Here is a 13,503-nt window from a genome sequence, read left to right as displayed (position 1 = left end):
TTTTTCTCTCGGTTCTTTGTTCTGTCTGTGGCTTGTGTCTCTCGTTCGGCCCGAGGGCAGTAGGTTTGGATTGTTTGTATACCAGTACAAAGATTGTAAGTCATACTGCAGTTCTCATGTTGTAGGCTGTAAGTAGGTATTGATTATGTATTGATTAGGTAGGTATTGAAGTTGGAAAATGTTGTAATGTTACGTTATTGCGGTGATTGATTGACAGATGAATTGTTGTGAAAAGGTGTTGGTCGTAACTGACCGCGTTGTTTGCTCATCAGGCCGAGGCTACATATTTAGCGTGGCTTAGCGTGAGCTTTGCACACTAGGAAGTTCAACAACTACTTTTAGTCACGGTCGTTTCCCTACTTCAAAAATACTTGTGTGTTCGTCATGTTAAACTATTTAGTTTGAGCAATCAAATCCAGAGTGCCAATTTGTCATTTTTCGATAGCTTCTTTGACCAGCCTAATAGCCATTTCACTCTAAGGTCACCCTATCAGTGCAGCTGTTGGAGGGTGTGCTTGATGGCATTTGTTGGAGATCTTGAGAGATGATGGATGGCTCTCTATTATTTTAGTTTGTATATATGGATGTCCGCTCTGCCTAGTGGCTGGGACTCAAGGCTATTTGACTGTTTTTACATGTTGATGTAGTCATTTTCATATTGCAGCTGGAAAGCCGCGGCCATGTAATTTATTCCCATTTTATGTTAAACTCGTCTCAGGTCATGCGGAGGTTGTGGAATCGTACTCCATGAGCACAGTGGTGGAATCTGAACTGATTAGTTTTTCCTGTTCTTTATCAGAACAACATTTTGCAAAGAAGGGGTGGTTGGGTGGTAGTGTAGTGGCTAAGGAGCTGGGCTAGCATGCTGTAGGCTAAACAATTGTGGGTTCAATTCCCGGCTTCCACCGTGGTGCCCTTGAGCAAGGCACTTATAATTGCTCTGATGACAATGGGCCTTGTAATGTAGTGTGTTGTACTTTACTGTATGTAAGTCACTTTGGATAAATGAATACATGTAATGTAAAAGTAAGTGTTGTTGTTCAATTTAATTACATAGTCAGCATGCAAGGTGGAAAAATTAATCATGCTACGGATGGTTTAGATATCGTCCCCTTAGAATTGTAAGGTTCTATCTGACATTTTTGTCAAAATTGAATTGTTCTTATCCTGTGACACCTTAAGACAGTGAGGTGGTGATTCTTGTAGTTTTATGCATTTTTGGACTTCATATCTAAATATATTTGTTCCACTTATCAGTATAACTCTATGGAATTCTAAGACTTTTGAAGCTCAATATCTCAGAACTACTCCGAATGTAGACAGAACCTTAGAATTCTAAGGGGACGCTATGCTAAAATGATGATAAATGCGTGCTACGAAGATGAGGAGTGTTCTACACTTCTTGGCATTAGTTGTGTAAAGCATATTGCTTACCTTGCAAAAACAGGAAGCAGGATGTGTAGCTGGGACCCTGCGGCGGCTTCCCACTCTCTTCCACGGGACGAGTCAGGCTGCAAAGGCACGTGTCGCCGTATATGAGCCGCAATGACACTTTTGCTCAGTCGGGAGAACGAGATAAAGGTGACTTAAGTCTTTGCAGTTTACTGAAAGTCGAAGATAAAAGGTGTGCAACAACAACGAGGTGTTTGTACATTAGCTAAGGCTTCCCCAGTTGTACATCATTTAAAGCTTATGTGTAGCAGATCTGACATGATCGTACTCGGTTCTATTGTCTGTTTTAATCAGTGTCGTTGTTTGTTGCAATTTTTGCGACGTTAGCGCTTAAGAGAGACCTCTGAGCTTGTGTGTAGCAGATGCGCAGCCATGAGCTGTATGTGAGAAAATGATTGCATTGGACGAGGAGGTGTGTATTTGGCTGGGTTCTTGTCCCTGTTTAGGTCCCTATTAGCTAAAGCATGCAGTATAGTAAAGGCAGTCACACAGACGGTCTCTTGCTCGGTATGGCTTCTGCACGCTTCCGCTGCATGCTCTGTAAGTTAGGCTTAATGGTGTAATTCAAAAACAGTGGAGACAGGGGAGTCCCTGTGACATGAGAATTTGTGGAACGCCGTGTGACAGTCTTGTGTGTGTGTGTGTGTGTGTGTGTCTCTTTTACACCCACAGTTGAGATTGAAATCTCGTTATGTGAGCAACGCAAGAGGAACAACTCATCTTACAGGTGTCGCCTAATGCCTGTTCATGAATCCTCTCTTATGCCAGGGGAAGCGATCCTTTAAAGACCCCATGAGTCCGACGTTGCTGTGTGACTGAGTCTGAATGGCAGATTTGTTTGTTTTTCGTCCGCGTCGTGGCTGAAGGAGGTGTTTACTGAAAATGGCAGCCAGATAAAGGCAAGCTTTGCTCTGACGGCGACCAGCTGTCCCCGTTACTGTGGTTACACACACACACACACACACACCACAGTGGTGGCAGAACTGTACTGTAGAAGGTTTATCAACAGCCACATTGCTGACTAGCTATTTTAGTTTGATCAAAGTGCAGAAACTGCCAAAAAGGTAAGAGGGATTTTTGTGTGCGTGTGTGTGTGTGCGTGTGTGTGTGTGTGTGTGTGTGTATGTCAAACTACGCTGAATCAAGGTGCCAAGTTTGACCTTTGATTGCGTTGTTGATTTGAGATGCAGGTAGCGGTAGTTTGGTCACCGTCAGAATGTTTGTGCTGTTGTGCATCTTGCTTGTCCTCCTAAGTTGAAGGAAAGGGACACATTTGTATTCAAATGGTTGGTAGTCTGGAGTTAATTGAAGCTGGCTATATTATTGGACCCACTATTATGTCTTTATTGTGACAGTCTTAGTCTGTTCCCTAAATGTCCTTATGCATTTATAGCACATTGCCTGTGACTGATAACTTTCCAGGGCAACAAGGGTCACTCAACATGGGCTCACCACAAGAACAACAGACAGGCAATTGTGTGCTCATCAGATGAGATTGTGTCTGATCATGAGCTGGGGATTAATTGCCCAGATCGGGGCTTTTCTGGTGTAGAGGATCGCTCTCTCTCTCTTGCTCTCTTGCTCTCTCGCTCTAGCTCTCTCCCTCCTTCTTTTTTCTGTCTTTCTTTTCCTTCTCTCCTTCTTTCTTTCCCTTTCTGCCTCTCTCTCTCTCTCTCTCTTTCTCTTCCTCTCCATCTCTCTCTCTCTTTCCCCACTGTGGAGCTCCCTCTCTCTCCACAGACACTTGGCCACCCTGCCAAGGAGAACGATTCCGTTTCCATCCCCATGGTTTGGTCCGGGGCCAGGCCTTCATGAGTGAAACCTCTGTGCCTCTGAGCAAATGGACGGGCCTGCACTGTCTGCACTTCTTGCCCAGGCAAGAGAGTGTGGCTCTGGCCCCCTTTCAGCTCCTCCTCTGCCTGGTCTCTTTCTCAACATTAAGCCACATGCTCAGCTGACTGCTGCAGCCTCACGGGGGTGATGCAATGTGACTGCCAACGTGGTGGCCATCAGTCCGGTGCTAATCTGACGTGGCAAGTGATGCATTGATTGATGGATTTCTGATGGACCGGTGTCATTTATCATCATAAGTGCCGAGTTTAGGTGTTTAGTGTGCTGTAGGACTTGTAAGGTCTGATTCGTAGTCTGCGCATGCTAAGGGAACATGAATGCGGATGCGCCCAGATTCGGCGTACGTACTTGTTTTGCAGAATGTGTGCTGTCTAATTTTGTGTAGCGTGGCGCAAGTACCATGTCGTATATCTCTGATATTTCGCAGCTTTCACATAGTTTGAGTAGATTTTGAGATGGAGAAGTTTCTACACAACATGTGCAACCCTTGTGTTGTCAACTGCGTCTGTGTTGCTTGCAGCACAGACTCTGAGCAGCCCTTATAGAGGCCCAGACTGCAGCGTGAAGACAGGCGTGACACAGCTCATGGTATATATGAAGGGGTGCAAAGACTAGCATGGGCGTAGCACAGCATGGCGGATGACCAATAAATTAATGCCAGTGAGCAGATGTAGAGGTTCTGCACTGGTGGGTGCGTGGGTGTGTGTGTGTGTGTGTGAGATCTGGACTGGACTGGACTCTCATTGCTGTCATGTTGTAAATTGGTGTCTCCAATCATCCTGCTAGAACTGTTTCATTCTCTGAAAGGGGAAGCAGATTTCATGCACTCCATCTCTGTTGTCACAGTCTCTGTGTAACAATTGACACCTCTCTCTCTCTCTCTGTCTCTCTCTCTGTCTCTGTCTCTGTCTCTGTCTCTGTCTCTGTCTCTGTCTCTGTCTCTGTCTCTGTCTCTGTCTCTGTCTCTGTCTCTGTCTCTCTGTCTCTGTGTGTGTGTGTTTGAGTCTCTCTCTCTCCCTCTCCCTCTCTAGTTGACTTTTCTTTTGAGGGAGATTACAAAGCCAGCTTTCTTTCATTAGTGGAACATGTGAAGGCTTGGGAACGTGCCTTCTCTCCCTGACGATGAGAGAGTAGGCCTAGTCCATTCATTCTACATTATCCTAATACACTGCTGGCTTGCTGGCTTCCCCGCTGTGTCTCTGGATAAGTGGCAGTTAGTACAGTACGATCCAGTCAAGAGTGCTAACTAGATCCAACACGACCACAGATAACACCTGTCTGGATTAACATGGCTTCTGATGGCATTTCATATGGAAAGCAATGTTATTGGTTAGGACGGAGCAGTGACTGGTAACTGCAAATATGACAACACAATGGTTTCTTTATGTTGGTACATTTTTATGGTGTTTGTGTGCGAGTCTGTTCGTAGATGATTGGTCATGTTTTTTATATTCACTTTTTTTTTCTTTTTTAATGAACCATTTTCCATTTTTTATGATTATTCATTATCAGTAAATGATGCCCTATAAATAGATCATGATATTGGTCACAGGTGGTTATCGTCCCAGACATTTAGCTAAGTGGTCGGCTTTAGCATACACCACGGATCAGTGTACCTCATCACCACCAAGGTCAATCTGATAAATCGTGGTGTTTGTTTTAGGTCCGTGTAAAAAAAGCCTCACATGGCCCTGCGCTGTGTGTACTGGCTGCCAGTGCCAAGGGTTGTTCTTTGTCCCCAGAATGAAGAAAAACCCTTCCTTTACAGAAACAGTCTTCAGGACCAGACGCGTGTCCCATTTTAGCCAAGCAGTTAATCATTCATTAGCAGTTCATCCTCTTTTTTTATGTCTGGACTTCATTCGTATTATTGTGGCGGTGCTATTTTCCACCCATGTTTAGTTTTGTTCTTATTTTCTTTTCTGATGTTGCCTGTTGTTTGGTTTAACTTGTAAAACCGTTTCGAGACCATTTTAATTGTTAGCGCATACAATATTTAATTGTTTGAAACACGGCCCTGGTGTTTTCGGTGTGGAAAGGTCCAGCCTTTTCCTTTTTCCGTATTCTCTCAAATCCATCTGTGTGTGTATATGTGTGTGTGTGTGTGTGTGTGTGTGTGTGTATGTACTGTACGTGCTAAGAGTATTTGCATCACATATTGATTTTCCTCTCTGCACACTGAGCCAACAGATGCTTGAGCGCTTTGCATTTTGTGTGAGTCTGCAAGTCATCCGGAGCATGTATGTTTACCCGCGGATTCAGACTCGTCATGAGGGTGCTGGACGCTCGGAAAACAGAGACATGCAGCAGCAGCTCAACTGGTGGTGTTTCCTTTCAGACGTCTGAATGACGAGGCTGCTTGCCTTCTCATCTACAGCAGATTTCGCTTTTCATCTCACTCCGTCTCCATGGTGACGGCCAGTATTCCGACTCCAACCACTCAACGCAGGACTTAATATCTTGTTGGTGTTGGGAAGACAGCGGACTCTATGCGTAAACACACAGGAAAACACACAGAAACCCCCCTAAAGTGAACTGTGTAAATTTACTCGCTCTTGTCTCTGCTGAATTCCCTCTCCATGTCTGCATCCTGATACTCTCACTGATAGAACCAGCAGGCAGTCGCCTTGTGGTAGTCATGGTAACCTTTACCTTCGGAAGCCAGAAGACTACCAACCCCCACACTGTTAAAACAATGGATTGGTAGGGGACCGGGGTTTACGCGGTGTCTTCATTGCTAGGAATAGAGCTGCTACGTCGCTAATTCTGTGGGAGACAAGAGGCTCGTAATTGATGGACAAATGGCTTGTTAATGAAGCCAGTATTCTTAGAAGCCTTTTTGTGGTGATGATGCAGGTCCAATGTAATGTCGATGTTCATTCAGTTTCTGACGTTTGTACTGAGATGTTGCATCATCAATTGATCTGATAGTACAGTATGTCTGTATGCCCTCAGGCTAACTGAAAATTCACACACGTGATGGACTGTCCTCTCGAGAATTACCTGGAGTACACCGTACTGTTTGTGGGTAGATTCGTATGACTAGACTAGACTTGGTGTTTACGCTGGTGTGTGTGTGTGTGTGTGTGTGTGTGCGTGTGTGTGTGTGTGTGTGTGTGTGCGCGTGTGCGCGTGTGTGTGTGTGCGCGTGTGTGTGTTTGCGCGTGTGTGTGTTTGTGTTTATCTGTGTCTAACATGAACATGCGGTGTTGCCCCGCACCAACAGCAACCTTTAGATTATGCGAGTGTTTCACTGTGACCTTGCGTGAGTCATCGGCTTGTGACTGTCCCCCTGACACACACACACACACACACACACACACACACACAGACCTCATATCAGACCTCTGCCCTCCCTAGAGCCACACACACGCTGATCTACCAATCAGCCCCGTTAGCTCACTCGCACGGTGGGGAGGAGGATCTACTTAACCTGCTTGACATGAATCAGTGCAGACTTCTCTGGGTCTTAGTTACGGGGCTAATTCCAACACTGTCAGCCAGGGCCGTGGGACTCCTGTTAAGTCTTGCGTCACGGTTTAACATAAACACTGGGGCACGTAGAAGCAGAAGAGAATGTCACTGGACTGTCAGTGGCCTGCAGTTTTCCCGCCAGTCACCAGCGCGGGGGACCGTCAGCTCAGCTCACCTGTACGTGGTGCCAACTGGTTGAAGCATTGCATTACATTACATTACATTACATTACAAACTACCTATGTCTTTGTTTTTTGAATATAAAACTTGTATGTATTTCAGTCAGATTGATGGCCAAACTGAAAATGTCCCCGTTTTTTCCACATTTTTGGGAGTATGTCCCCGGTTTTGGTCTCGGACATCTGGTCACCTTACATTACATTACATTACATTACATTACATTACATTACATTTGGCTGACGCTTTTTAACCAAAGCGACAACCAACACATTTATAACAATAAACAAGAACCACAAGTGCATCAATGAGTTTAGTAAGTGCATCAATAAGTGCACTTTTCTGTAGGATAAGCAAGACTAGTTGTGAGTAGGGCTAGTGCTAAGCATGTGAGACTGCTAAAAAAAGAGGGTGCTCATTACAATGTAACAAATGAACAGTTTTGTTTAGAAGTGACTCCTCTGGGCCAGTAAATATATACAAGGTGTGTGTGTGTGGTGTGGGTGGGTTGCTACGTTGGACACTGCTTGCACAAGGGCTAGTAGTTAGTTGCCTACTTGAGGCATGAATGATGTCTCCACGTTGTGTGCTTCATGAGGAAGTGTGCTGTAGTGTAGACTGATGGTCACTGACTGTTCCAGAATGTGCTGTTCGCTCCAGATGAGCCCTTGCTCTGGCGGTTGCGTATTGTGCATTCTTGGAGGACAAGCGTTGCCTGTGCGCTCCAGTGGCGGGGGGATTCCGTGAGCACATATGCGCTCAAGATGTTTAGGCCTAATAAAGGAATGTACATGCATTTTCACAAAAACTTGGAAAAGGGTCTCTGTCGTAAGCAGAGATTAGAAGTAGCCTAGATGACTGGCCTGTTGTTGGCTTTCACAGTCTGATGTTGATGTTGGTGATGCCTGCGGCGTCGGGCATCACGTGGAGTTGATTATCCCTTACATACGTGTGTGAGAATTTCATTACCACCCTCTTATTCATGGGTTTCATCCGGTCCCTCTCCACAGGTGTATTAATCAATCACCATGCAGTCTGCATTCATAATCAAGGTGCTTGATTTTATACACCTGTGTAAAGGGACCTGATAAAACCCATGTTTTGTTGTAGACGGTGGCCATCACATTCTGAAAGGGTTGACATCACAAAACAAGGTTGTCAGCTACAGTATGCTGAAACTGTATTGCCCCGGCTGTAACAGTGATGTGCCTGCCAGGGACCCCGTTGCAGTGAGAGGGCTAATATGCTGTGGATCCCTGGAGCTCGGTTACAGTATAGCAATGCCATCACAGCAGCAGTCAGGAAAACCGCCGGTAATAGTGATAATGGCCCCCTCTAGGATGCTGTTCTGATGTGCCCCTCCCTCTCTCCCTCTCTCTCTCTCTGAGAGCTACTCAACCTGGTCTGGTGTGTTTTTGTCATCTTCATTTTAGACAAAGCAACTATTTGTTCTTGCACCTTCCACATCGTGGAACAACGTGTGGACAAACAAGGCATTTGTTGACAAAATCTTGAGCTTTGGGTTCTTCTTTTTTTTCACTATTTTCGCACATTTTGTCAATTAAACTGATGATTTGATCAAGAAAATAATTGATAGATTAATTAATTGACTGTTTTTCTAACCTTGTGAATCTCCTCTGGGAGCAGCAGTGCGGATCCCCAGAGTGCTCACCAGCCAACCTCCATAGTTCAGTTGTCCTTGGGGAAGAGTATGGAACTCTCCATAGTTCAGTTGTCCTTGGGGAAGAGTATGGAACTCTCCATAGTTCAGTTGTCTTTGGGGAAGAGTATGGAACTCTCCAGAGTTTAGTTTTCTTTGAGGAAAAGCCTGGCACCCTCCACAGTTTAGTTGTATTTTGAGGAAGAGCCTGGCAGCCTCCACAGTTCAGTTGTCTTTGAGGAAGAGCCTGGCACCCTCCATAGTTTAGTTGTCCTTTGAGGAAGAGTCTGGCACCCTCCATAGTTTAGTTGTCCTTGAGGAAGAGCCTGGATGAGAGCATCCAGCCTTGTGTGTGTGTGTGTGTGTGTGTAAAAAAAAAAAAAAGGTTTGAAGAGTGGTGTTTACAGTTACCAGGTCGATGCTATTAAGAGCTTCACTGAGCAAGCTGATCTCTGACTTGTGGCTGACGTAGCGTGTGCGCCTACTGTACTATACTATCTCCTCCCAGCACCCTGAACTGGCTTATTACTGGGAACATGTGGCATCAAAGAGCTGTGTGTAGGTTGGGTAGTTCCCTTGATCACTTTCTGACATTTTTCTTTTCTCCCGGGATGTGTAATTAACCAGTCAATGGTTTTCTTCCTTAATTATCATCATTACGTTCCCTCCTTTTTTTTCCTTTTTTTCCCTTCTCCTCTCTTCTGTTCTTTTCTGGTGTGCTGGTGTGTTGGTGTGCCGCTGAGGGGTGTGTGTGAGTGTGTGTGTGAGTGTGTGTGTGTGTGTGTGTGTGTGTATGAATGGGACTCTCAGGGCAAGAGCAGCACTCCAGCTGGCTGAATGGGGCCCAGCTGCCACTGGAGCACCGGCCGCTCAGTCTGCCCCCACACCCCCCATACCCCTAACCCTCACTCACGTTCTCCTCTCTCTCTCTCTCTCTCTCTCTCTCTCTCTCTCTCTCTCTCTCTCTCTCTCTCTCTCTCTCTCTCTTTCTCTCTCTCTCTCTCTCTCTCTCTCTCTCTCTCTCTCTCTCTCTCTCTCTCTCTCTCTCTTTCTTTCTTTTCTCTCTCTCTCTCTCTCACACTCTTTCTCCCTCTCTCACACGCACACACACTCTCTCTCTCACACACTCTTTCTCTCTCTCTCACACACACTCTTTCTCTCTCTCACACACACACACACACTCTCTCTCTCTCTCTCTCTTACACTTGCTCTCACTCTCTTTCGCTCTCTCACTCTCTCTCTTCCATTCACCCCTCTCACTGATGCCTTTGTGTTGCTGTCGCGTGCTCACCTGCTACTTCTACACACACACACACACACACACACACACACACGCTCATGTTGTTTCAGTCTCAGCTGACATTGGCGTGTGTGTGTTTCTGTTCTCTTGCTATGAGATAACATAACTGGTAATTTCATCTTCCAGATCTCCTCTGTCATCTCTGCCCAAATATTAGTATAGCAATACCAAACTCCCTTCACATTGTACAAATACATTTGTCTGCTATGCTTATTAATTCTGTTGCAAAAGCAGTGCTATATTGGGGCAGCTGTCTCTGTTTGCCATTTTGTTTGGCTTCAAGCTACGAGGCTGTGTGCTCGCCTAGGCTAGGTTGTCTTCTGAATGCACCCATCTAACCCCCCCCCCCCCCCCCCCCCACCACCACCTTTTCATTTTGTGTCTTTTGTTTGTGTATCTGTGTGTGTTCTTTTGTGTGGATGTTTGTTTGTAATACATGCTTTATGATACCAAAGTTAAGTTATTGCATTGTGTTTACTCCTCCTTGACACTGTCTTTTGCTCCTTCCACAGTAAGCATGTTCCTGAACACACTGACGCCCAAATTTTACGTGGCTTTGACGGGGACGTCTTCCTTGATTTCGGGCCTCATATTGGTAAGGTTTTCTGACAGTTGGCATCGATTTTGAATGATAGAGTCTTTGAGTCATCCATGCATTGCCTAGTGAAGTGCTCACGCATGGCATTGTGTTGTATAATAAAGCAAATATTTGAGTCAGTTGGGCGTTGTGGAGTGTAGTGTAGTGGTTAAGGAACTGGGCTAGCAGGCAGTAGCCGGAAAAGGTGAGGGTTCAGTTCCCGGCTACTGCCACAGTTAAGTCATTTAAGTAACTTTGGATAAAAGCATTAGCCAGATGAGTAAGTAAATACTGTAAGTGAGAAGCGTTCATGCGTGTCCTTAGATGGTAATGTGTTCCAGTAAGGCTAATATCGGAGCCAGGCATTCACTTCCCAGGGTGCATCTGTGGAGATAAAGATGTGCTACACTATCAGTGAATTACCAGGCTACAAATGCCATCCTTGAATGATCAGGTCTTAGTTATTTTCACTGTTAACAAAATGGAAAGGTCATGAGTGATGTTAAAAGGGTTAGGGCCTAGGGTTAGAGTTAGGGTTTTGTGATGTGTGCTGGGTTGTGTGGTGAGATAAAGAGGTCAAAGGAGCATGTGACCCGGCACAGCTTGTGCTTAAGAGCAGCTCTCCCAAGTCCTCTTCCTGATTGACGCAAATAGATGACGGCTCTTTACTGCTGGCAGTAACCCTAGATGTGCTGTAGTAGTGAAGAGGCTATGCTATCTATCTAGAATCTTTTTGATGCAATGTTTTGTTTAAGCACTTGCTGTCGTTCTGCCTGTCAGAGAGAGAATAGGTTGTCATGTCTTTCTCCCCAGTGTGCTGAAACTGTGCTAAAAATATCCCAAAAGCCTGCAACGTGAAGCTGCCAGTTACATTACCCCTAAAAGGCTAAAATGTCCTCCATCTTTGGTGTGCAGATATTTGAGTGGTGGTACTTCAGGAAGTATGGCACTTCCTTCATCGAGCAGGTGTCTGTGAGCCACCTGCGCCCCCTGCTGGGCGGTGTGGACAACAGCTCCCCCAGCAACTCCAACACCAGTAACGGAGATGCAGACTCCAACCGACAGAGTGTATCAGGTGGGAGAGAGCGCCCAAAGGGCCCGAGTTCACCAAACACTTCCAACAATGTTAACACCTGAACCAATCTATCTCCTTAATCCGTACTCTACTGTATATGACTATACGCTAACTGTGTGTGTGGTTGGGTGGGTGTGTGGGTGTGGACTGGTGTGTGTGTATATCCACTCTCCTCTTTCAAGAAGTGTTGTGAATGTCAGCCCTAACCAGTCTAAAATAGCCACACATGACGTGTAGTGTACAGTATGGCTGAAAGTAAAGTCCTGTTTGTCTGCCTATTCTCTCTTCCAGAATGTAAAGTATGGAGAAATCCACTTAACTTATTCAGAGGAGCTGAGTACAACAGGTGAGCTGTCAATGTGTTGGTACACCATCAATCTTTTTATTGTCAAAAAAAAATGTGGACGGATCCTAACGTGTGTGTGTGTGTGTGTGTGTGTTCCAGGTACACGTGGGTGACGGGTCGAGAGCCGCTCACATATTATGACATGAATCTTTCGGCGCAAGACCACCAGACCTTTTTCACGTGTGATTCGGATCACCTGCGGCCAGCTGATGCTAGTAAGAGAGAGAGAGAGAGAGAGAGAGAGAGTGTGTGTGTGTCACTACCACCTCCCCTGCTATAGCCCAAAGGGCTGCTGCTCAAGCTAATATTCATGGCCGCAGCATGATACCCCAACCCCCCCACATCACCCCACACACACACACACACACACACACACACACATCCCCAACCCCTCCACATCACCCCACACACACACTATCTTCATCAAGTTGTTGTGGGCGGTTGCTGCAGTATATTCACTATGTTGGAAATGCATGCAGTGTAGTATGAATGTTTTCCCATCCCCTGCCTCTGTTTTTCACATCACATTCAACGTCGTACTGTATTGCCAAAGCATTTGGGTCAAAAGGGGAGGGGAGGAGAGGGAAACACTCAAATAAAACAGAATAAAATTGTACAATTATGAACTATGGAAATGGAAAAGTGTGTGTGTCTTTGAGCTTGTATGTTCATATTTCTCTTTCTCTCTCTCTCTCTCTCTATCTCTAGTAATGCAGAAGGCTTGGCGAGAAAGGAACCCACAGGCACGGATTTCTGCTGCTCATGAAGCTCTGGAGCTGGAAGAGTGAGCACACCACACACACACACACACACACACACACACACACACACACACACACACACACACATACATACATACACGCAAACACACACACACACACATACACGCAAACACACACACATACACTGCTCATGAAGCTCTGGAGCTGGAAGAGTGAGCATACACACACACACACACACACACACACACACACACACACACACACACACACACACACACACACATACATAAACCGCTCACAAAAAGTAAGGAAACTTGACTTTGGCCCATTATATCTCCCCTTTAGTAATACCAACCAGTAAAGTGTTTCATATCATTTTTATCGTTGATTCATCACCTTTACAATGAGGTATAGCTTGTAAGCATAGGGCAATCATGGAATGAGCAACACAAGCAAACGTGTAAGTAGTGCCAACGAAAAATGTGCCAAAATGGCCTGTTATGCTATTGGAATTCACCTTTGTTACTTCAAGCATTGACGATTGCACTCTCCCACAGAAATGAGGAAAACAAAACATGTTAGGCATACATTTGTTCATTTTACACTCAGTGTCAGGGTCCTCAGTAGCATGTAGAGGATCCATATGCAGCCGCAACAGCTTGGCACCTTCTTCTCATGCAGGTCACCAACCTGGCTACATTCTGCTGTGGGGTGACATCTCCCTAACTGGAAAGACAGACCTTGTTCATCATTGAAGGCAATCATCATGCAGTGAGATACCGGGATGAGATTCTGGAGCCAGTGTCAATTCCATATCTCCAGAATATGGGACCAATTGCCATCCTCCAGGATGATAACGCTCCCCCATA

At 45.5% G+C, this 13,503-nt stretch overlaps 1 protein-coding gene across 4 annotated transcripts in view; it reads left to right on the top strand.

The window, feature by feature from the left end:
- Positions 1 to 13,503, top strand: part of LOC134093887 (suppressor of tumorigenicity 7 protein homolog) — a 35,479-nt gene that overhangs the window by 7,835 nt on the left and 14,141 nt on the right. For all 4 annotated transcript variants that reach the window (XM_062547185.1, XM_062547184.1, XM_062547183.1 and 1 more), the window contains 5 exons: positions 10,427 to 10,509; positions 11,407 to 11,566; positions 11,858 to 11,912; positions 12,012 to 12,127; positions 12,621 to 12,696. In XM_062547185.1, coding sequence (XP_062403169.1) covers positions 10,427 to 10,509; positions 11,407 to 11,566; positions 11,858 to 11,912; positions 12,012 to 12,127; positions 12,621 to 12,696 — 490 coding nt within the window. The remainder of the gene's footprint in view (positions 1 to 10,426; positions 10,510 to 11,406; positions 11,567 to 11,857; positions 11,913 to 12,011; positions 12,128 to 12,620; positions 12,697 to 13,503) is intronic.

Source organism: Sardina pilchardus, chromosome 10, assembly GCF_963854185.1.
Source record: "Sardina pilchardus chromosome 10, fSarPil1.1, whole genome shotgun sequence".
In the NCBI taxonomy this organism is placed as follows: domain Eukaryota; kingdom Metazoa; phylum Chordata; class Actinopteri; order Clupeiformes; family Clupeidae; genus Sardina; species Sardina pilchardus.
Note: the sequence above shows the minus strand (reverse complement) of the source record. Positions and strands in the feature narration are given on the sequence as shown.